This window comes from Melitaea cinxia, chromosome 8, assembly GCF_905220565.1.
Source record: "Melitaea cinxia chromosome 8, ilMelCinx1.1, whole genome shotgun sequence".
NCBI lineage: Eukaryota > Metazoa > Arthropoda > Insecta > Lepidoptera > Nymphalidae > Melitaea > Melitaea cinxia.
Window position 1 is genome coordinate 3,215,436 of NC_059401.1, and position 25,252 is coordinate 3,240,687.

The following is a 25,252-nucleotide window of genomic DNA, read 5'->3' on the forward strand; positions in this document are numbered from 1 at the left end:
GGAGGCAAATACAGTTATCTGTGTATAGGCAAAACGGGGCTGAAATTATTATTGTGTTTTCAGGCAAACGAAAAACAACCGATTTCTATTATATCGACAAGTAATACAACGTAGGTAGACGAAAAATAGTCAAGTAAATACGCATTATCAAAGATTACTCCAAAAATTGTAATCAGATCTCGATGAAATTTAAATGTGACCACATGATAAACATCGGCTTTCGATTAAATTAAAAATCATCAACATCGGTAGACCCAGTAAAAAATTATGCGGATTTTCGAGAGTTTACCTCGATTTCTCTGGGATTACATCATCTGATCCTAGTTTCCTTATCATGGTACCGCACTAGGGATATTTTTTCCCTTAAAAAAAAAAGAATTATCAAAATCGGTTCATAAACGATGAAGTTATCCCCGAACATACATAAATATATATATATATATATATATATATATATATATATATATATATATATATATATATATATATATATATATATATATATATATGGTCAAATTGAGTAACCTCCTCTTTTTTTTGAAGTCGGTTAAAAAGGCAGACATCGAAATCTCTAATTGTGTTCCATATACCTATAATGCAGATACACAAACATATGTGGTAGGTATATTATTATACGTTAAAACTTAAAACAAGTGGATAAAAAAATACATAAGGCTCAATATAAAAGAATTACGACAAAAAAAAACTATTCATTTTTATAAATAACTATACAACGTGTTTATTAAGCTGGCGTTCTTTCGTTTAGGGCCATATACAGATACATCGAAGCGTACTATTACCGAAATTATAGGTACAAAAAATGTACCAGTTGTAAGTACTGCTCGTTACTACGTAACTTAAGATTCGACAAATTTGAAAAAACTGTTGAAGAGATATGAGTAATTTGAGTATTAATAACCGATTTAACTGTAAAACTCAGGTGGATCAGTCATTGATACGACACTAACGTACATAAGACGGTAATTTTATAAATAATTATTAATTAATAATGAATATATTATTTTTTATTAAAGCTTCAGGGCAAGCAAATTGATCATTTAGGTTATAACATCGATTCTGATATCGCAGCTATATAAATAATAATATCATATAAAACATAACTACTTTATCCTATAACCAGTTATCAAATTTATTATTACTCTATCAATTACCTACAAATAATCGAGATGAAATAATTAAAATATCATATCATATAATTATAATTTAAGCTTCCTCTGGTTTGGCTTTTCTCGTTGCATTCAAGTGCATATCTTCGACCTCTACAAGACCGGTCACGACAGGTTTAGCGCTGTTTAGAACATAAAGTAGGTATATTCACCAACATTAAAGTTATAATTTTAGCGATCTTGCTCAATTCAGGAATCTTTATTTCATAGTGTTTTTCTATCACATCTTCTGATTGGCAATACACAAAACTGAAATATAGTTTCAAAAATGTGTTTTCCATTTGTTTAAAAAATTACGTTTGACTTGTATATGGTGTGATGATCAAGGGTACGTAGGAAGGGTTGGAACTTAAAAAACCGACCGATGGCGGGATAACCATTAAACTGCTGGCTTTGAAATACACAGGCCGAAAACGGGCAGCAGCGTCTTCGGTGTGACAAAGTCAGCCCTCTGGTCACCAACCCGCCTGCCCAGCATGGTGACTATGGTCAACACACATGAGTTCACGCCATTTTTGGCGTGAACTTGGGGAGGCCTAAGTTCAGTAGTGGACTGCGAAAGACTGATGTAATGATGATGATTTGTATTGTTATTTTAAATAATATAATGGGATTTCTTTTCAAATCCGCGTGCTTTCAAATACTAAAAATACATCACCTCTTTGTCGAAAAATTGCTATGTATGACTTATCTGGAATCTAAATAAATTATGAGTAAATTTACGTAATTGCAATTCGCTAAGAAACAGTAGGGTATTAACTTTATTTCCTCATTTTAAATCGTGAAAATGAACCTGTATTGCGGTTTTGCATACGTCACGTTCGTTGTATTTTATCTCATCTATACTAATATTATAAAGGTGAAGAGATTTTATTTGTTTGTTTGAACGCGCTAATCTCAGGAACTACTGGTCTGATTTGAAAAATTCTTTCAGTGTTAGATAGCCCATGTATCGAGGAAGGCTATAAAAAAGAGTTATAGAAACATGGTTCGATGAGAAACACAAAGAATACTTCTATAATAGAGAGCCATGGCGAGGTATTTGGACATGGGAGATATAAGTGAACAGGTGACCTTGAAAGAGAAATTAAAATATAGGCAATATATCATCACGCTAAGATCAATAGGAGCGGAGCACCAACGAAGAATATTTCAAAATCGGGCGGTTTTTTTCAAGTAACTATTTTACGCGGACGAATGTTGCGAGCAGAAGTTAGTCAATATTAAAATGTCCGCCTGTAGTTCACATCTAACAAACTTTTTTCTTTTGTTTATCAATTAGCAACATTTCTTAATTTTACGATTTGCAATGTATCTGACGATATTCAAAAATTTTCAATGATATATGCATAGGTTTAATATTCGGTTACTTTAAAACGAAGTTGGAATTTTTCAGTTTTTGTTAAAATAGTGAACACAATTTAAAAATTTGTAATATGTAGGACATGGTAAATAGTTAGCCTGGAACACATTATAACTGCCAGATAACATCCTAGCTTTATGAGGCAGTCACAGGACTGTCAATCATAAGTGTAATGTAATTAGGTTATTTTGCCTGTAGGATAAGCAATGAGCATGATGTTTTACCATAATTGTGTTTGCTCGCAAACGAAAAAAAACCGACTTCAATTACATCGACGAGTAATACAACGTAGATCGACGACAAAATAGTCAAGTAACTACGCGTTATCAAAGATTACTCAAAAAGTAGTTATCAGATCTCAATAAAATTTATATGTGACCACATGACAAACATCAGCTTTCGATTAAATTAAAAATTATTAAAATCGGTACACCCAGTAAAAAGTTATAGCGGATTTTCAAAAGTTTCCCTCGATTTCTCTGGGATCCCATCATCAGATCCTGGTTTCCTTATCATGGTATCAAACTACAGATATCCCCTTTCCAACAAAAAAAGAATTATCAAAATCGGTACATCCAGTAGAAAGTTATTGCGGATTTTCGAGAGTTTCCCTCGATTTCTCTGGGATCCCATCATCAGATCCTAGTTTCGTTATCATGGTACCAAACTAGGGATATCCTCTTTCCAACAAAAAAAGAATTATCAAAATCGGTACATCCAGTAGCAAGTTATGCGGTATAATACAACGTAGGTCGACGAAAAAAGCGTCAAGTAAAAACGCATTATTAGATATAACTCGAAAAGTAGTTGTTAGATCTCAAATAAATTTAAATGGGACCAATTGGCACACAAAATCTTTCGATTAAAACAAAATTTGTCGAAATCGGTCCACACGGGCAAAAGTTCTGATGTAACATACATAAAAAAAAAAAAAAAAAAAATACAGTCGAATTGAGAACCTCCTCCTTTTTTGGAAGTCGGTTAAAAAAGCACTAATTTAGAGCCCGTAGATTATATGGATAATTTTATATAAGAAAATCGATTTGATAAATGTCAAGCTTCTAAGCTTCTTTGAATTACAATTTTGTGACGAGCAATTGGGATTTCTAAACAAATTGCCTTGACTCACCGATAACTAGCTCGTATTTGTTATTGACGTTACAATTGAAATAAAATTGATCATGATTAAACAACCGTGTTACGGATCAAGTTGACACATTAATATAGGTATTAGTTGATATTTTACAGCCAGTATTGTTTTATATCAGTTTTCTTTGTGTATGCACAATTTGTTATTCAGTTTACGTTAACAGTCTATTGTCATTTTCCTCTTTGCTTCCATTTATTCAGTAGACTGTCTAGACATGCTAAAGAAATTGTTGTTGCTAAATTATCATCGCATAATGGTATCAGCCAACAAATATGTATGTCTATTTAGTGACAGTTTAATTATACTTATTTACTGGGATAGTTAAAGTTGAGCGCAGGACACGTTACTTTTAAGTGCTCTGTCTAATTAGTTGGTTAAAAATGGCCCCACCCGAATCGTTACTCAATAAGAGTCGATTAAAGTTTTAATCAATATTTTTAAAGGCCTGATATGTAGCTTTATTGATCGCTATTGCTTATCTTGAAAGATACGCATGCTCTTAAATTTTTGCTGCTTAACTTTAAAAAACTTGATAAAAAAAATAGTATATTTAAAAATTTAATATAAAATTATTGTGTAAGTTGGTGTAAGTAAATAAAAATAATGTGTTTTATTAATCTTGCTTAAGTTTCTAGACTAATATACAAGTATACAAATTAGTAATGTTATAATTATCACAAGAGATAAGGCGAATAAACATATTAAACTAACATTTCAAACATTAAGTAGGACCAACTGATAAGGTTGTAGTCGAGAACAAAGGACATCTTCAGATATTAAATTTTATTTATTAGGTATTTATTTATTTATTTTTATTTATTTTATTTATTTATTTTCACGGAAACAAACAGTATATAATATTTTTTTATAAATAGCAGATATTTAGGAAATCATCACCAAACAGTTTCCAACGATTGATGTATATTCCTAAATATTAGGTATGTGATGAAAAAGGCACAAGTTCACTTTACTTTTAACTTGCAACGATTTTGCAGTTAATTTTGCTTCTATAAGACTATTTTAACTAGTAGTTGCTACTTGTGAATATGAGTACTAGTCGTATTAGTAATGCCATATAGCATTATTTTGAAGCCTAACTTAACAAGGTCTCAATTTGGGCAGTGCAGACAGATTTTGTCCAAAAAAGCATTTCTAGTATGCTCAGTTAATCCTTTCATTTGATACCCATAATGTAGGAAAGTATAAAAGACTTCGAAAAGGTGATTCTCGTTTCGACTGTATGTTTTTTTTTCATATTTTTGTTACTAGCTACTTTTAATCGAATCTTGTGCTTGACATTTTACGAGCAGGTACCAACCTACCTAATATTCGCATTCAATTGATTTTTTTTTTCGACTATCTACATCTAAGATTTTTTTTTGTACATCTAAGATTGTCGTTATAAAATTTAAAGCCGATTTTTCGTTTGTGAGCAAACACAATTAAGTATGAGTGATGGCTAAGGTATGAGTTTGAAACTAAACAGACTTTTCTCTTTAAAAACATTAAGAAAAACTAATTTCATCCGATGATTAGATCATAAACATTAGTAATTTAATTTTACGTAAAAACTATTCATAATTGTATTTATTGAGGACTGACATATACTAAAGTGTAAGTAAATATACTTCCAATTTCATACCATTTGCCTAATTTTGTGATTCTATTTTGTCAGTAATTTTCATTTTGATTTTGAATCATTCAAGTAGTTATACGAGTTATTCGAGTAGGCTTCAAAAGCACTTTTGAATCGTCATTTTGTAAATTTAAATAATATTTGTTTTAATTCATTAATACTCTCGATTTTGTTACCTACTTGCTATACCTATATCGCTACTTGCGAGCTTTAGCTCCTACGAAACGTAGCCACAGCAGTCAAAATATTATGGTCTACTACACCCTGTAATATATCTAATATTATATACCTACAAGTATTAGTATAAATATATTCGGTTGATATTTTTATTTGGTTTATTTTGTAGGTAGTACTAGATTAAAAGTTAAGAGTGTTTTTATTCTAGAAAATATTGTTAAAATAAAAAGAAAAATAAGGAGAAAAAAATAAACAGAAAAAAAAAATATAGCATGCTAATTTTGCTAGGTAGTCAACTTTTTTTGGAACGAAGTTCCTTACTTGACATTTAGTTGGGCGACCGAACTAAAAAAAATGTGATACTAAAACCGTAAGAAAAATATGTAACGGAAGTGACGTAATATTAGTCACACGACAGTATAATATGACGTTTGTAAAACTAAAATATTACTAGTAAACTTTTTTAAAATTATTTATGTAATTTTATACTGTCGACAAAAATAAATAAAGACATGTTTTTTTATTTCTATTATTATTATTTTGTTTGACTTATTTTATTTTACGGTATTTATTTATTTATTTATTTATTTATTGATCCACCAACATTTGTTTACATCAATACATACAAAAACAAAAATACATAATATACATAACTTAATCTAGATGTAACAAACACTTTACAGGCAGATACATCATGCTTAATAGAAATAAAACTTCCAATCACGAGTTGAAGTAAAAACTAAATAAAAACAAAATAAAAAAAAAACACAAAAAAAGAAAGAAGTATAAACACATTTTAAGATGATTGGAGTTCGGTATTTTCAGCGATCGAACTTTATTAGTTGAGTCTGCATTAATATCAAATAGGTCACTATGGCCATTAACCAGCTTGCAAAGCCTAGGAACAGGGGAGTTTGATCCAAACACTGTTTTACGGGGTGGTGGATAGAGGGGAGCTATTTTGTTACGAGGAGGCCTAATTGGTACACGTATATTAAATTTATGTAACAGCTGAGGGCAATCAATTTTATTGGTGAAAATTTTAGAAACAAAAAGTAAGTCTAACCGCTTTCTACGCTCGTCCAAGGAAATCATTCGGAAGTGTTTTAGCTGCTTATGATAAGAAGGTATTTCCTTTTTTGAAATTCCGTTTGAAAATAATAAATACCCCAGGAATCTTTTTTGTATTCGCTCTATCTGTAGAGAATGAGTTGCATAGTGAGGCCTCCACACTACCGAACAATATTCCAATACAGTGCGCACAAGGGAGTTGTACAACAGTATTCGAACCCTGTTATCACGCAACCCTTTCATATTCCTTAATGCTAACCCTAGCATTCTTGAGGCTCGACCCACAATCTGCTCAATGTGAGGTACAAATGTCAACCTTTTGTCAAAGACTACACCTAAATCGCGGATTTGCTCTAGTTCCTTGATGTTATTCTGAGCAACATGATACTGGAATGAAATGAAATTTCTCTTTCGACCATACCTTACAAAAAAACACTTTTTTTGGGTTAAAATCCATTTCATTACGCAAACACCAATTGACAAGCTCATCGAGATCCTTTTGAAGCTTCACGGAATCCTGCACAGTGTCTATGACTCTTGCTATTTTCAGGTCATCCGCATACATGAAAGTTTTAGAGTATTTAATGACCGTCGGTATATCATTGACAAACATACCGAATAAGATTGGACCCAGGTGAGACCCCTGCGGCACACCAGAAGTTATTCTCCGCGAGCGAGAATGAAAGCCATTAACCACCACATAAAAAGTACGATTTTCCAAGTAGGATTTTAACCACTGTAAAAGTTCTCCAAAAACACCATAAGCGGAAATTTTACTTAACAATATATCGTGGGGCAAACGATCAAAAGCCTTAGTAAAATCTGTATATATAACATCTACCTGCCTATGAGAATCCAGAGCCTCCGCCAAGTTTTCCGTAAGATCTACCAGATTAGTACATGCTGAACGAGAGGGAACAAAGCCATGCTGTTGAACGCACAGACTCTGTTTAAAGTGACATTGCATAAGGGGACAAATAAGCGATTCAAATACTTTAGCTAATGTGGATATAATGGAAATGGGTCTGTAGTTTGAAACGATATCATCTTCATTTGCCTTGTGAATTGGGACAACTCTCGCTTTTTTCCACTCCATCGGAAATGTTCCCGTCTGTAAAGATGTGTTAAATATTTTTAATAAAGGCTCAACTAGGTACGTAGCACATCTTTTTATAAAAATAGGTGGAATCCCATCCGGGCCTGCACCTTTGCCTTCATCAAGACCCTCCAGCTTCCTCAGTAGAGTTCCAGAATCTATAACAGGAATCGTTAAATATTGACTGCTACTTCTGATGTACTGCAAGGTGTCTCTGTGATCATAGGTTGGAGGACTACTATTCGTGTATGCGGATGCAAAGTGTGACGCAAACATTTCACAAATTTGTTTACCGTCTGAGGTAGAAACTAAACCATCAGTCATATTAATCGGGTAAGAACTCGTGCCACCACGTTTAGCCTTTACATATGCCCAGAAATGTTTAGGGTTCCTTGAAATGTTTTTTTCAGATTCACTAATATATTTATTATAACAAGCAATAGCTAAACGGGTGCAACGTGAATTTAATAAACTCAACTCCAGTTCGTCCATAGGATTTTTATATTTTTGAAAACGACGCCTTAGATTATATTTTTCTTTCAAACATCGTTTCAAGTTGCGATCAAACCAAGGTGGGTAACGTGATTTTATCAATTTTTGTTTAGGAACAAATTTTTCAATTATAGCACCAATAGTAGTATAAAAGTTAACAAGCATAGTATTGACGTCATTGCCCTCCCCAATAATCTTTACCCAATCACACTTTTGAAGTTCTTTATAAATATTCAAAAAATCGGCTTTGTAGAAGTTTAATTTGAAAGTTTGGTGATTAAACGACAGTCTTGGTTCCCCATTAAATGAAATATCTATATCTAAAGGCGGGTGTAGCTGGTCAATGGTACTGAACGTAGAATGACTTGGACGGACCGTGCAAGTTGGAAAATTGGACAGCACCAAATCAAGTATTCTGCCGGATCTATTAACTATATTGTTATGCTGTTTTAGTTCATATACATTTAATAAATCTATTAGAGGTTGACATATACGGTATGTGTTATTTTCTATAATACTAAATTTCCTAAATACTTTTATGTACTTAATTAAAAACCAAAATTAAAAAAAAATCAAGATCTAGAAAATATATATAAAATTCAACATTTTTTTTTTAAATATTGTTGCTCCTATACTATCCGAAGGGACTTCGTTCCTACCTGGTGTCCCATGACACCACATAATTTTTTCTTTTTTTATTATTTTATTTATTTATTAATTTATACTTTATTGTACACCACAACTACATTTTAAACAATAAACACATAAAAAAAAACATTTACAGACTGTGAAGTACAATGGGCGGACTTATGGCTATTTAGTCATTTCTTCCAGGCATCCCAATTAAAGGAAGGATAAATTTAATAGAATCTCGAGACAGGGTAGGTGGTGCAGTTATATGATAAACTTACATGCTAATACATACACACTAATACTTATACAGAATACGCATATAGGTATATACATATACACATACTTTTTTTATACACATTTTTTTTTATATAATTAATGAAATTGCAAAGTGTCTTGTCGTATAATTGATCGCGCGAAAGCACAGCAGAACACGTGGGCGCGTGGTTAGCTAACGCTGATTTATTCTAGTCTGACCTCAAAAGTTTATAATACCAACTGAAGGCCAGTAACACAACTCACGGGTCAAGATCATGGATTTTATAAAGTTCTATTTCATTTTATAAAATACTAACGGCTTGTTGCAGTAACGTGTCGGTGCTTAAGCCAATTAAGCTATGGAACGATGTACCCGCTTGATCGAAATTTTTGATATGATGATTTTATATTCAGTCTTAGCTGATTATTAGGGGAACCATGTTTGCCGTCCTATTTTTATGATAAAAAATATATTCAATTGTACTACTTACTTAAAATATAATAAATAGCTTATAATATTAGTATCAATGTATTAAAAAGAAAACAAAATATTATTATAAATGTCTTAGAACTAAGGTATTGCAAAAAAGTAGAACTTTTTACTGCTTCTGTAAGCTTGCAAATTTGCATCTTTTGCCTCTACTAATCAGACTTGGGCAAAATGTACCTACTTAAACCTACCTAACTAGAAATCTCAAAAAATCAAAGTCAAGAAATGAAAAAGGATTAATACAATGTGTCGTCCAATAATCACGTGAATCCCCGTGAAAGGGGGAAGTCGTCACTAAATATAACAAGGAGGGATGGGGCTATATTGAGACATCACGTGTATTTATTTATTTTTTTTTTTTTTAATGACACTAGGTCGGCAAACAAGCGTACGGCTCACCTGATGGTAAGCGATTACCGTAGCTTATAGACACCTGCAACACCAGAAGCATCGCAAGCGCGTTGCCGACCCAATCCCCAATCCCCCCAGGAGCTCTGGCCACCTTACTCACCAACAGGAACACAATACTGCTTGAAAACAGTATTTTTTTGCTGTGATCTTCTGTAAGGTCGACGTACTACCCCAGTCGGGCTGCTCCATATTTCGAGCAGGAAATTTCTGCTGTGCTCTACCTCAGTTTATTTTTTGTTTCATGCGCGATTTCTAAACCAAAAATAAACCACCAACAAACACGCTGCAACCTTGATACAGTCTAGAAAGTATAACGATATTTAATGTGCCAAAATTAATCAGACTATATCTGTATTTAAACATAATATTTTGAAAATTTCAATTTACTTGGAAAAAATACACGCGATTCTTAATAATAAACATCGCGTGATTAATGTACAATCCTTAAAGTGGCGCAGTAATGCTTATTTTGGATTTATTTCACAAATGTTTTTTTTGGAATCATTGTTAGGTTAAAAATCAAATAAAAAAAATCATTCGACACTCAGGAATTATATTGCTGAAAGACGTAGTCAAGTTAGAATTATATTTAAACACGTTTTATAAATGGAATACGAGATTAAACATATATCGTAGTAGTATATATATATCTTCGTTTATAGGTCTTCTAAAAATCCTCTATCTAATCTTTTATAGAAATGACACATTTATTAAATACTAACTACTATATTATACACACTTCAGCCTATGGCAGTCCACTGCTGGACATAGGTCTCCCCAAGTTCGCGCCAGACATCCCGGTTTACCGCAATCCTCATCCATCGACAATCTTACGTAGATCGTCGGTCCAACGGGCCGGAGGACGTCCCACACTGCGTTTGCCAAGACGCTAACTACTACAACAACAAGAACTACTATATTATATTAACATAAATTAAAATCACAATAAAATAAAACTACTTCCCACTTCCACTGTTTTATTTGGCTCCCTGAAGGATTTGCCAATATCTGAGTGAAGCTTAGTTTACGTTATAAGAATTGTTAAGTTAGGACAGAAAACTTTGCTGCTTTGTGTAAGGCTTTGTGGGGGTACAAGTCGTAAGAGCGAAAATAAAGACTGAGAAATGAATCAGAAAAAACGTCGGAGTTGTTGCCAGTTTTTCACAATTTTAAGTGCCGAATGTTGTATACGTACATTTCATCTTATTTCGGGTCACTGTCATTAATTTACGTTATGTTACGATACTTGTAGTTATTTCTTAAAATTTAAAAAGTGAGAGGTTTTTGTTACAAATTCTGAGGTTGTATACTTCTGAAACTTGAACTATTATTTATTAAAAAAGCTTTTGATTGTAGATATACGATATAAAACACCTTTTATTCATTAGCGCTCATTAACACTCAGCAGCACTCGCATTTTATTACGCGGTCAGCAAGAAAAAAAATAACGTGTATCTCATTGACACAAATAAAGTGAAAAGGTATTGTGCCTCGGGGGCGAGTTAAGCTCGCTACGTCACTGGGTAGCGATTGGTCTAATATGATATCTCTATCCTTAGCAGTAGGTACAGAAAAATGTGCAAATAAAGCTACATTATAGTGTTAAGTTCCAAAGAGTAAAAATTACCTCTTAAGATTTAATTGTAAAACTAATTGGATCGATGCATCATCGATGTGCTGCCGTGGTAGCTTCAAACGGTTTGCATGGAGTAGGTATATAAGAATGTATGGCAAACTAATATTTTAAAATATTTTCTTTTACCGGTTTCATTCTTTTTTCTTGTTTATAATGTGCAATCAGTTCTTGGCCGGAAGCTTGTGATAAATAAAGAAAAGAATTAGACTACGAGTAATAACACAACGCAATCGAGAGACAATTATTATTGATGCGGGAGCAATGTTCTCTCTGTTCCTGATAATATAAAAATATTTGCTATTTTATCGTACAAGTTATCAATATTATAATAATTATACTGTTGATAAATGGGTTTTGAAATTAGTCTTAGAAAAAAAACCGATTTTGAAACATTATTCATTGGTGCTCCGCTCCTATTGGTCTTAGTGTGATGACGTATAGCCTATGGCCTTCCTCGATAAATGGGCTATCTAACACTGAAAGAATATTTTCAAATCCAACCAGTAGTTCCTGAGATAAGTGCGTTTAAGCAAACAAACTCTTCAGCTTTATAATATTATATGCAACTAGCTATACTCGTGCGAATATATCACACTGATCAATTATAATAATTATCACTTTACAAAATTAAAAAAGTATTAATACGTGAGTTTATTTGAAATTTAACAGAAAGTTTACCGGCCGTCAATCATGTTGACGTTGTTTCAAATTTAAAGCCGTCCATATATTTATATAATTTTGATAATTAATTAATTTACAAAAATAAAAGCAAAAAAAAAATTTTTTTGTTATTGCTGTCGGTAGAGCAGGCAATTATCTATAAAATAATATATGCCTAGTTTATGTGGAGTAATTGTGAGGTTTTTTTTTTCTAAAAAGGGAGGCATATATGATATTTCATATAATATTTAATGTAACAGTTAGAGATAGAAATTGTTTAGGTCGCTTACCTCTGGTATAACTTTTCTCGTTGGGTTCAAGTGCATACCTCCGACCTCCACAAGACCGGGCACGAGAGGTCTAGCACCATTGAGAGTATGGTGCGTATTCGTCAACATTAAACTTATATTTTTAACAAGGACACCTAATTCTGGAATCTTTATCCCATAATGTTTTTCTATCAAAGCCTGCTCTTTCATTTGAATTGCATGACGATACCAAAAAGTAAAAAATAATTTTAAAAATGTATTTTCCATTCGTTCCAAAAATGACATTTGACTATTAAATGATGTGATAGCGGTGATTAAGGGTACGTAAGAGGGGTTGTCTGTAGCTCCAATGCGTTCAGCCGACCATGGCATTATATTACTCGACAACAATGCGACAACCGGCGCCTTTACTTGGTACACATGTAACAGACCTATCATACAGTCACTATTAAAATTTTCAACTAAAATTATATCATATTCCTTGTTCAGGGCTTCTGTAAGCGGTGGCCACTCGATCGCCTTACTGCAGACGTTTAATGCCATCTCCGCCAGTGGGCTAATATCTGTTATTTGCTTACAAATTCTTCCTATTATCGGTATACGTAGGATAAATTTCGGGTTCTCGTACCAGTTCAAGTCAATAGTCTCCAAGCCGACCCTAGCGATCCCTTCGAAACTTACGTCCGTATAGTTGGCCGGTGGATTTTTGAGGGGAAAGAAGGAAGCGACGGTGACATGGTGTCCCCGTTCTGCGAGTTTTTGTAATAGAGGTTCATAGACCATTTGGTGACTTCGGCCCGTGTGAGGGAAGAGTCCGAGGATCCGAGCACCGTGCACACAGTTGGAAAGCGCGAGAAATAGAGCACAACAAATGAACGGGGGAAGCATGGCGCGCGATCTTCCCTACTCCGCGTCGTATGAAACACTGGCGGTTATCCACTTCGACCGGTTGCACTCAACATGTTTTCAGAAACAGTTACGTGATGCACAATCGTATTATGCATTTATTATCAATATAAATAAAGATTTTAACGTATATGAGGTAAATTTCATGAATCAATTTAAATAATATTACTGTCACGTTACAATTTAAATTCTGACCTCTTAATTTTTTACATTGGATGGATTTATAACTATTATGTTAAAAGCAAAGTTTGTTGAACTCGTACTAGGAATAATGATATCTATTCGCGAATTTTTTTTTTTAATTTGACCAAACAAAATGTTCGGATATATAAGATGAGAAATAATAATTTATTATGTATTAGGTAAGGATATTCGTTTGCAAAACTGAAGCTGTAAGCTTTTTTGAAAATCGAGACACAATTTCTTTTAAAGAACTCGTGTTTGACTAGCTCTGAGCGCCTATTTTTGTTTATAAATGGGTTAACATCAAAATAGTCTTATTTGAAAGCTAGAAATCGTAATAAAAAATAATTATTATTATTAACATACTAAGGCCCTAGCATGTGGCAATGACCTTAAGCAATCTGGCATCTTTTCCCCCGGACCACCCTTACCATAAATATAGTAAAGTATATCATATGATATACTTAACATTACCTCAAATGATATAGACATTTCTCAAATTATAACAGTACTAAGTTTATGTCTTTAATGTTTTGCTGTTTTTTGCTATTTGTGTCGGTACTCTCATTAAAGATAAAAATAAAACAATAAGAGACGTGCGCTTGCGGCGGCTAAAAACACACCTCGTATGAAAGTGCACTGAGCTCAGCCGTCTGCCGCTCGGTCTCCTTTACGGCCCCATTTTTGCATAACAAATGTTTTTTCTCAATCTAGTTATTTTGACGAAAAATGTATTCGTTAGTTTGATAGCATATATAATTTAATGATTTTTAAATATAGGAAACTGTAAGCATTTTTAGTGCAAAATTAGATGTTTATATTAATCTTTCTTCATACTGAGCAAGTACTAAATTTAGATTCAATTTATATAGCTTAAAATGAAGATGAATAAGTGCCATGCCCAAAATATTTTATTTCGATTTTTATAATAAGTATAAAAAAGTTATAAACAATTAAATTTAACTAATTGGCATACGGTAGGTAGAGCTTTGATTTAAATGTAGTAAAAAAAAAAAATTATAGCTAGAATACCTTAACCAGCACGGAGCAGCGTGGTTGATTATGCTTGACTACCTACACTGAGAAAGAGGCCTATGCAAAGTAGTCAATCATACAGATGGTATACTTATTTCTGATTCTCTGTATAAGGTGTTTCAGTTTTATTTTCATATTTTACATACAAAAATAAAATAACAATAGACTAAAATTATTGATTTTATTATCAAAATAGTTTAGAACTATGAAGCTATCCAACAAGAGCTTGTTCAAATAACATGATACTCCTTAAGGGAATCTAGTAATAAATAATTATTTAAGGAATTATTCTTGATCTCAAACCGCTATCAGCACGACTATCATTCTGAAACAAAAAAGGAAATATTAATGAAAATTTCAATTAGTGCATTATAAAATAATAATTTATTTATAATCTTTTTTACAATTTATCGCCAAGTTTTGACAATTTGTATTGGGAATAATAGTATTATATGTAAAGTTCAAACTATTATATTCAATATCCCTTATGATATAAAATAGATATTTGTGTTTGGACAAATATATCTTACCGGTTTGGATGACTGGCATTGTGGGTCTTCCCACCGTGCCTCAGAGAGCTTAACATTAAGCTGTCGGTCCCGGTTGTTATTATAAATACCTGATAGCGATTGTTACTCATAGTAGATAGTTACTCAATATATCCCCCAAACCGCAGTGGAGTAGTGTTGCAGATTAAGTTCAAATCCTTTTCCTACATGGAGAAACGGATCTATGCTGAGCAGTGGGATGTTACAGGTTGAATTGTGATATTTCTCTCAATTAGAGATCACTATCTAGTGATAAGACCGCCCGTTGCATGCGACGTAATTATTATTATTTTTGCCCTTTGAGCTTTATACTTATGTAATTGTTATATGTTACTGTGTGCAATAAAGTTATTTATTATTATTATTATCTCTTATAATTATTAAATTAAATATGTAATCAGACAAACTAGAAAGTGGTAGTTTTTTATCAAACACAACAATAATTATCTTTATACTTTGTTATTTAAAAATAACCAAATATGATAAACGTCTTTTTTTCAAATATAACTCTTTGTTGTAAAAGCAAAATATTATTGATCACTGTTTAAAAAAAAAAAACATTGTTGTTATTTAACAATAACAAATAACTATTACATAGCATATACCAGGCTGCCAGGTTGGCTGGTAGAAAATGCAAGCAGCATTAGGTGTACCCTTTATAAGGTCTTATGTGTATGGTAAAGTAAAGAAATAAATTTCATTTTGGAATTTTATTATTATTTTATGTCAACCTTCAATCAGTGAGTTCAATGTAAACATAACAAGTGTTTTACTACCCGTTACTACCTTGAAAAAATACTTAAAGATTTTTATCGTTTATCTAGACTTACCCATAGAGATATAAAAAGAAAGATAACAAATAAAATGCAAGTTTGATCCAGCCCTCTCTTTGACACACTGTTAATACATCTGCATTCATTATACTCGTCGGGTCATATAGACCTGGACCAGACATAACTGGCCTTGTACGATACCTATAAAATAATAAAATTATATGTAATAATCATAATGGCTTGGTAAAACATTAAATTACTTATGCATTGTTTATAAAATTTCTTTGTCAGAAGATAGCCGAAGTTTTATTATTCGGTTTGATCGGTAGTGCAAAGAATGAATCAGCAATGATGCAAATTTATTATAATTAGAATTACGATATCATGCATGATTTGACTATTAACGATATGACAACATAACCTATTTACCTGTGAATGTGATACAGGATCAGTGGCACGTTTATTAATAATGAAATCCATTCTCCGGATAAGAGGAAAAGTATGTTAATAAATAAATGCAGCAAATACTCCGGCAAAACCAACTGAAATTGATAAAAAAAGGTTAGTTGGTGCAAGTCACTTTCTGTTCACTTTAAACGGAAAATACTAACGGGATTCAAGCTGTTACACTGATCGATTGGATTTTTATAATCCGTCTTTAATTCGTCAAATGCTATGACATGGAATATCGAGAAAAATATTAGAAATGCGTCTACAATTAACGCTATAATGTAGGAAAAAGCTGGGAAGCTAAACGCCATTTTGACAAAAAACAATTTTGACAGTTTTATGACGTTTACTTTTTAATTTACTTCTAGACAATAGCAGTAAATTGTTCGTCCTAAATAAAATTATTTTTATATAAGAATATTATGTTTTGTTATTTTATTACTTGTAATATCATTCTGAATACATAATTGAAGATAATTCAATTGACAAAAACTACATTTATTTTGCGACGCTATACAGAAAGCAGTATTCATAATCTGTTTGGATGCGGTAATACAGTTCATTGCTTTGACAAATGACAATTCACCAACTCATATGTGCGCCAATGCGACTAAAAGGAAAGGTCACCAAATATTATGCCCATTCGGAAAATTCATATAAGATTGGCATAAAGATTTGCGCTAGTGTCGGTTTTTATAACTTTTTAATTTAACACATTCATCCATTTTGTTATGTTGTGCAAAAGTACTTTAACAATTTTTAGAAATAAATAAATTATCATTTGATATAATGGTTTTCTAAATAGTGATAGGACGATAAAATAATATTTATTATCAAATAGTTTATAAATATGAAAAGTTTGTGCTTAGTTATTTTAAGTGCTGTGGGTGTTTTTAGTATAGAACATGATTTTAAAGGCTTTGATGATAGTATATTATTCGGTATAAACTGGCCAGGAAGTCAAGAAACTTTGTCAAATTTAGAAGATGAATCCTTGGTAAATAAGGTATACAAACACTATTATTAAATCAAATGGATTTTCCTAATAAATACTAAAAATCTTCACCTGATAGCTTTATCATTATTACTTTTGATATTATTCTGATTACGATACGTTATTATTGTCTTATAATACAACAATGCGTTTTTATTTTCTAACAATTATCATCACCCGAAATACAAAAAAGTATCTACCAAAGCAAACAATGTCTAAAACGTTTGTTGATTTTCTTCTTATTAGTTGTATGTATTCAATAATTACAGAACCAAGAGGTATTAAAAGTGACAACATCACATAATGAAAAATACGAGTGTCGTTTGCCAGAACTTCAAGTGAAAGAAACAATGAATATAGAAGATTACGATGGTCCTTCACCTATCAACCTCTTGAAACCTCTGTTCACGCAGAAGATTTGTTCCTACAGGCTTGAAAGCTACTGGAGCTATCAGGTGTGCCATGGAAGATACATAAAGCAGTATCATGAAGAAAGAGAAGGTATTTATTATATCTGTGCCTCCAGTAACAAGTGATATTAGTCAAAAATCATCATTTTACAGGAGAGCAAAAACAAGGTTTCAAAAAATTCTCGTTTGTGAACTAAGTGGGCTAGTTTCAATTGGAGAATCTACTTTTGTAGAGTAATCACGCTTTTTGTTATCACTCGTGTATGTGCATAATTTACTTGAATTTTCCATCTACCAGTTTATGAAAGTTTTTGTTTGAAGAAATATATCTCTCAATAGGTACACTAATATAAACGAAAAATGCTTTGAAAATTAAATGTGATATTCCATATTTAAATCACACCACAATTTAAATCATACCACAATTTAAATCACACGCACATTTAAAACCCACATTTACACACCAGTATTTACACCACACCAGTATTAACTTTAAAAATATTAATTTTCACACATGTTTTAACCAAGCTATATCACTTTCCAAAAACTTATGTATGTAACTATAGCAGATAGAAGAACTTGAAAGAGATTAAAAAAAAAAAAAATTGTTATTTTTCTGTTGCTACACCCACATAAAATCGCAAAAAGGATATACTCAACTTATATCACTCATCACAGGAGGCACAGATATACTGTATATATGACTGTATACTTTATATAAGAAATAATTTTTCGCTTTAATAGGTAAGATTAAATAGGTTAAATTATAGCATAATTAAATACATAACTCCTTAAAACGTTTGCTCATGAAATTATCCATTACTAGCTGACACCGCAAATGTTGTTTTGCCATATATATTATTAACCCCATTAACCCCCTCCCCTTATAACTTAGGGGTATGAAAAATAGATGTTTATGTGCACACAAAATTTCGTAAAAAGTGGTCCAGCCGTTTTGGAGGAGTATTTTAACTAATATTGTGACACGAGAATTTTGTATATAAGATTATATCTTTGTCAAATGTCTGTTACTTATTTCTGTACCAATTAATAGTAAATAAATTTTCTTAAGTTAAATTAATTCTAATATTAAAAATAATTACAGGTAAAAGCGTTAAAAGCCAGGAGTTTTTCTTGGGCCATTGGAGTGCAGAGAAACAAGCTAAATTAGAATCTGATCTAAAGGCAGCACAAGAGGCCAAAGTGAAACCTAAAACTACAAAAGTGGAAGGAATGACATTACCTTATATTGAAATGGCTATGGATGATGGTAAAATTTTATTTGTATAAAAATAGTCTGTACATATCGCACTGTTAGGCAAAGGTCTCCTTCTTCATATATGAGAAGTGATGGGGTCACATTTTCTGTATTACTCCATAACACTGGGTATGTTACCTATGTTATGGTCCGGGAGCCAGGTACCAATTTGGTCAATTATTTTCTTGCATTCAAAACTTCGTAAAATGCATTAGGAATTCATATTATGAATATTTGCGACCGTCAGCGCGACTCCGTAGATGGGACTGTCTCTGGTAGTTTACCATGCATGAAGAAAAACATTTCCTCCCACTTAAAAATTTGTCAGATTAATTTTTACCTAATATTTTGAAGGAAAATAAACACACACACACACTTCAGCCTATGGCAGTCTACTGCTGGACATGGCCTCCACAAGTTCACGACAAAATTGGCGCGAACTCAAGTGTTTTGCCCATAGTCACCACACTGGGCAGGCAGGTTGGTGACCGCAGGGCTGGTTTTGTCGCACCGAAGACGCTGCTGACCGTCTTCGGCCTGTGTATTTCAAAGCCAGTAATTGGATGGTTATCCCGCGATCGGTCGGCTTTTTAAGTTCCAAGGTGATAGTGGAACTGTGTTATCCCTTAGTCGCCTCTTACGAGACCCACAGGAAGCGAGGGGGTGGCTATATTCTTTACTGCCATAGCCACAGATCGATCGTTACTCATTAGTAGAGAATAGGTATATCCGCTAACCTGCATTGGAGCAGGTGGATTAAGCTCTGATCCTTCTCCTACATGGGGAAAGAGGCCTATGTCCAGCAGTTGGATATTACAGGCTGAAGCGTATATTTAAATATTATTCCTACATATATATATTTTTACTGCCATTTTTTTTAGGTACAATCTGTGACTTAAGTGGTAAACCACGACTTACTAGGATTTTATATGTGTGCTATACGCATAGCAAACACGAAGTATACTCTTTTAAAGAGACAGCTACGTGTGAATACGAAATAGTAATACTGTCACCATTATTGTGTGAACATCCATTATATAAACCTAAAGATGTTAGTGAAAATATAATTGATTGTATACCACTTGACGGAGCACCGAAAAAACCAAGAAATTTATTAAAGAGTGAAGTTGAAAGTTTAAGATTTAACCATCAAACTATAAAACTAATGAACAATGTGAGTTTGTTTGTTGTACATTTTTATTGTAGGTACCTACTGTAGACATTAGATTATTGTTATATTTAATTTTTGTAACTCTTTCTGTTTGTCAAAGATTGATTAATTTGCTTTTTTTCGTTATCCATATCTTAAAAGGTATGGTAGTGATTTCTTCTTGTAATTCTCTTTTGTTAAAACTTGTGGTTTAATGTTAAGAGCGTAAATTTAGAAAAGAAACGAATAAGTGTCAAAAGAATGTCATTACAATGTTAAAAGATGTTTTTTATGGAGACATTAAGTACATATATATACTATACATGCAAGTCATAGATGTAAGAAATCTGTATTTGTAAAACTTAGAAACACAATATACAATTGGAATCATGCCTGTAAATTTGGAACCTCCGCACCCTAGGGACTAATTAAAAATACATAACCGAGGCAATATTATATACAGAAATAATGAAATTATTATTAATAGCATTAAACCGCAAGCAAATTTTATTATAGTATTAGAATAGTTGCTTTATTAACATTTGTGTTGGCATGTTCAGGATAAAGAAGCTAGGGATGTTCTTGCAGTTTTGAAAGTTGAAAAGATTGATAAGGTAATTATAATTTTTGTTGCTTTATTTTATTTTTTATGTTGTCTATTGTTTTTTTGTGGTTGTGGTTTTTCTTTGTTATAATCAAATATGTACATTTTATTTTTATGTCACAGTATGAATGTTTTTGTATATTAGTTATTTGCTTTTTGAAATTGAATGATTTGATTTATTTTCATATCATTAACTTTTTGTTAAATTTGCGCCATTCATAATGGCTGTATATTATTCCATTACTATGGAATATAATAATACCTATATTTCATCACTGTAGAATTTGTTGATAAAAATTGGAAGTGGTCCAGTGGTGCCACCTACTGGCCAATTGTATTTTCAAACGCGTCATCTAAAAAGAACGCTGGCCTTGAAGCTGCGCAGAAGCGATTTATCGGTCTATTTGGTGGTATGGGGTAGGGGACGGGAGTTTTTATCACGTGTCGCATGCTTGCCGGTGTGCTATTGGTCGGACAGTTCGACGTCGACTCAAAATATTATCGCGCACAAAAGTTTTAAATTAGGAATTAGTTTTATATAGAGATGTGAGAAAAATTATTTATAATATATAATTCGCATCATGTAAAAAGAACGCTGGTTGTCAAAATGCGCAAAGGCGATTTACAGTGTTGCCAACTCTTGAAAAAACTTTTTCGTACTGTCCATTTTTTGGAACAGTCTTATTTGGTAAACAAACCACTGTCAATCGTAATTCACGTTTTTACCCGACTGCCAAGGAAGGGTTATGTTTTTTCTGCATTTATAACTCACTTTCACAACATATTAGCGTACGGACACTTGGAAAACTCCATTTACTATTAATTTCAAAAACAAATATCAATTTATCACTTTAAGCACATAAAAACTATTAAGATACGAATATCGAGAGAATAGATAATTAATATTTTTGTATACGATATTTCAATAACTAAAAAAATCGTTTTTGCTTTTGTTTAAAAAAAATTGTAATTTTGTAAAGTGATAATTATTATACTTATTTAGTCCGAATTATTCGCACTGGTATTTCTAGTATTTTTTAATGTACCTACCAATAACCATTATACGAAGCCGCGAGAGAAAGCCTAACTAAAAAATAAAACAGTAGTACTTTTGTGCGCGAGTATACCCATGCGCAAACGCACCTCCTTCAGTTTCTTTCAGCGTTCTTTTTACGTGACGCGAACTATACACACGAAATATCAAAAAATTGGTCAAGCCGTTTAGAAGTAGTTAGGTGACAAACACATGTACAGAGGAATTATATAATAAACTAGCTGACCTGGCGAACTTCGTAACGTCTTATTTTTTTCGTAAATAGAATAATTACATAATATATCAAAATAAAATATAACCTATCTTTCAAGTTGGATCTAACGGCACATGGTGTGCAAATTTGATTAAAACACTTGAGTAGCTTAGGAGTCCATCGCGGACAAACAACGTGACACGATATTTATATATATTAAGATTACGATAATTGTACTATCTTTAATATTATATTATATAAAAAAGATTTGTTTTTACTAAGAACTGATCTATTTCAAACTTGACTAGTTTGAAATTTTACAGTTCGTAAGTAAAACGGATAGTTTTTTTAAATATTATAACCGAGCGTTAGTTTGTAGTTCCAAACATAACTGATGATACACATATCATCTATAAGACACAATGTTAGTTTTTATTAAATTATTAGTTATATAAACTGTCAACCATATTTATAGGATGGTGAAACTCACTTAAAATTGGAATTGCATCCACTGACTGAAGATGAAGATATAACAGGCGATAGTAAAGTCGCTCCATTGCCAGATAAATCTCAGCCCGTGTTGGATGATTCGCCTGTTCGCGCCTTTTTGAATGGAGAAAATTGTTTGAATGGAGTGAGTTATCAATCTGTTTTTCAGTTCATTTATAATATGATGATGTTATGTTTCAGTATTCCCAATAACTACGCCCTACGCCTGACAAAACAAGTGTCAATTGAGCCAGTACCCTCTTGACTACTCAATCTTGTTACTTATAATTCTTAATGTCAATAAAACTAATCTGGTGTAAAGGTGAAAAAGTTCCACTTAAAGAATTAAGTCCAGAAAGCTTGAGGGTTGTATTCACGCTCGGTTTAGACAATGTTTAACTACTGTTTGTAAACTCTGTTTAGACTTTGTATAGATATTTTTATATATTTGGTTTTTTCTGGTGGATCTTTTCTCAATGCTTTAAATGGTACATAGGGTCCAGATTGTTACCGTACACACTCGACAAGAATCTTTACAACTGGTAAAAAATAATCTGTCAACCCCGAGTAGGTCGATTTAGCGGATTTTTACTCTAACCCTTCACCTCTATGAAGAAAAGTCTATATATAGAATAGGCTGCATCAGTTCAGTTCTGAATCCTTTTTGAAAGAGTTTTACTATCCAACCATATTCCAGGGTACAGGCTGGTGGAAATACGAGTTTTGCTACGGTAAACATGTGGTCCAGTATCACGTGGATCGCGCAGGAGAAAAAACTACCCTTCTGCTGGGCAAGTATGATGAACAGGCGCATCTGGACTGGATTAAGGAGAACAGGGGAAAGGCGCCCAAACCTAAAGGTAAGACTAAGGGATACAGAGTGTCCAAAACAGTCGGTAAGATGTAGGGATCCAGAGAGCCCAAACCAGACGGTAAGATTTAGGGACCCAAAACGCCCAAACGAGCCGGCAAGATTTAAGAATCCAGACCGTTCAAACCAGTTGGTAAGTTTTTGGGATCCAGAGTGCCAAAAGCAAGTCGGTAAGATTTAGCGATCCAGAGCGCCTAAACTAGTCTGTAATGTTTAGGGATTCAGGCTATAGAGTTGATTATAAGTAGCACCTGATCTACCGCGTGGATCGCGGGGGAGAAAGCTATCCTTCTGCTGGGCAAGTATGATGAGATACATCTGTACTAGATCCCGGATAACAGGGAAAAGCGCCCAAACCTAAAGGCAAGACATGGATACAGACTATACAGTTGATTATAAGTAGCCCTTGCTTTTGTAAATTATATTTCTTGCTAACAATAAATAATAGCTGGATACAAACTAGAAGAATTCAGTGAAACCACATACATTAAATTTAACTACATACCCTTTCTGACTATATAAAAAAAAAATGGTAAAATATAAGCGTTTTGGCTTTAGATGTTTACGAGGTGTTTTTATTAACGACTCAAAGACTATAGTTACAGATCTTGTTCAAAATTTAGAACAGCTACAGCTTCAGCTACTGGGCAAGTACACAATGCTTTGAGAACAGCACATTTAAATAATAGTGCTCTCAAGTACTATTGTGTTCCTGTGGTAAGGAAAATGGCCAGAGCTTCTGGGTAGGGTCAGGGATAGGGTCGGCAATATTCTTGCAATGTTACCGGTGTTACAAGCGTTCATAAGCTACGGTATTCGCTTACTATCAGGCGATACCGTATACTTATTTGTCACCTTTGATTCAAAAAGTCTGCCCTATAATTTTTTAAAGGAAAAATTAGAGCACTTGGTAATATCAGAAAAATGTTAGTGCTTAAAAGAATTTTCATAACTACTCTTTGCTTTCAGATCAAAGAACATCGGTATCCCATTTCTATTCGGGAGGAGACATTTGCGATAAGACCAGCAAACCTAGACAGACCGAAGTTAAACTAAAATGTTTAGAGAATTCTTCAAGTCCAGCACAAGTGTCACTGTATCTTCTAGAACCTAGGACATGTCACTACATCCTAGGCGTAGAATCACCGCTTATTTGTGATATATTACCTCTGGCAGATGAAAATGGTCTAATTAAGTCGAGTAAACCGCTCCTCGAAGTTAAAAGTAATTTAGTGGAAAAGAAAGATGAAAATGAAGATATCAAACAGACAGACGTGAATAAATTTGGTTTTGATTAGAGAAATAAAAGGTTTTAGTTGATTTTATTGTTTTCTTTATTTATTTCTACTCCTTAATTCCTAAATAAAAAATGTTCGAGGTGAAAATTGCATACGTGTGAGATGAAATATTGCATTGGTCTTTAGCGTTCCCATATACCTAATGGTTATTTATAATTTCAGTATAAAAGATATTTTTTATTATAAACTGCTATGACACCAATATGAAAATTTTCTCTTCTTGATTTTCTGAAATACAATAATCTTACTTGTTTCCACTATTATGGTTATTTAGGTATTAAACTGAACTTGATTTACCTATATTGTGGTTTGACCGTAAGGCTGAATTTTGAAGTAACACTTTTTTACACAAGTTTGGCTTGGGGCGCAGTAAGCTGGTGAATGCGTAACGAGAGCGTTACGAAAAGTGTGATTGGGCGAGACGAACGGAGCAAGAGAGATAGGTGCGGGCACACATTTTCTTTCATAGCTAGTAACGTTTCGTATATATAAGACACAGTGTAGGCCTAT

General features: G+C 32.8%; 3 protein-coding genes across 4 annotated transcripts; 1 reads left to right on the forward strand and 2 right to left on the reverse strand.

Moving 5' to 3' along the window:
- Nucleotides 1–12,473: 12,473 nt before the first annotated feature.
- On the reverse strand, nucleotides 12,474–13,450 carry LOC123655726 (UDP-glucosyltransferase 2-like). The gene has a single exon (XM_045591482.1). It carries the CDS (start codon nucleotides 13,412–13,414, stop codon nucleotides 12,518–12,520), a length of 897 nt encoding a protein of 298 aa, XP_045447438.1. The 5' UTR covers nucleotides 13,415–13,450; the 3' UTR covers nucleotides 12,474–12,517.
- A 1,364-nt stretch (nucleotides 13,451–14,814) lies between these two features.
- LOC123655727 (protein cornichon) lies at nucleotides 14,815–16,773 on the reverse strand. The gene is made up of 4 exons (XM_045591483.1): nucleotides 16,583–16,773; nucleotides 16,401–16,513; nucleotides 16,029–16,172; nucleotides 14,815–14,975 (listed from the first exon to the last, which is right to left on the reverse strand). The coding sequence occupies exons 1-4, from the start codon at nucleotides 16,730–16,732 to the stop codon at nucleotides 14,948–14,950; spliced, it is 435 nt and encodes a 144-aa protein (XP_045447439.1). The 5' UTR covers nucleotides 16,733–16,773; the 3' UTR covers nucleotides 14,815–14,947.
- A 343-nt stretch (nucleotides 16,774–17,116) lies between these two features.
- Nucleotides 17,117–24,764, forward strand: LOC123655722 (endoplasmic reticulum lectin 1). 2 transcript variants are annotated; one of them, XM_045591477.1, is made up of 8 exons: nucleotides 17,117–17,427; nucleotides 17,685–17,916; nucleotides 18,931–19,095; nucleotides 19,965–20,257; nucleotides 20,794–20,847; nucleotides 22,560–22,718; nucleotides 23,271–23,433; nucleotides 24,414–24,764. In XM_045591477.1, exons 1-8 carry the CDS (start codon nucleotides 17,272–17,274, stop codon nucleotides 24,740–24,742), a joined length of 1,551 nt encoding a protein of 516 aa, XP_045447433.1. In that variant the 5' UTR covers nucleotides 17,117–17,271; the 3' UTR covers nucleotides 24,743–24,764. The 2 variants fall into 2 exon arrangements, with proteins under 2 accessions (XP_045447433.1, XP_045447434.1); XM_045591478.1 differs by lacking the exon at nucleotides 20,794–20,847 and having other exon boundaries at nucleotides 17,118–17,427.
- The last annotated feature ends 488 nt before the right edge of the window (nucleotides 24,765–25,252 follow it).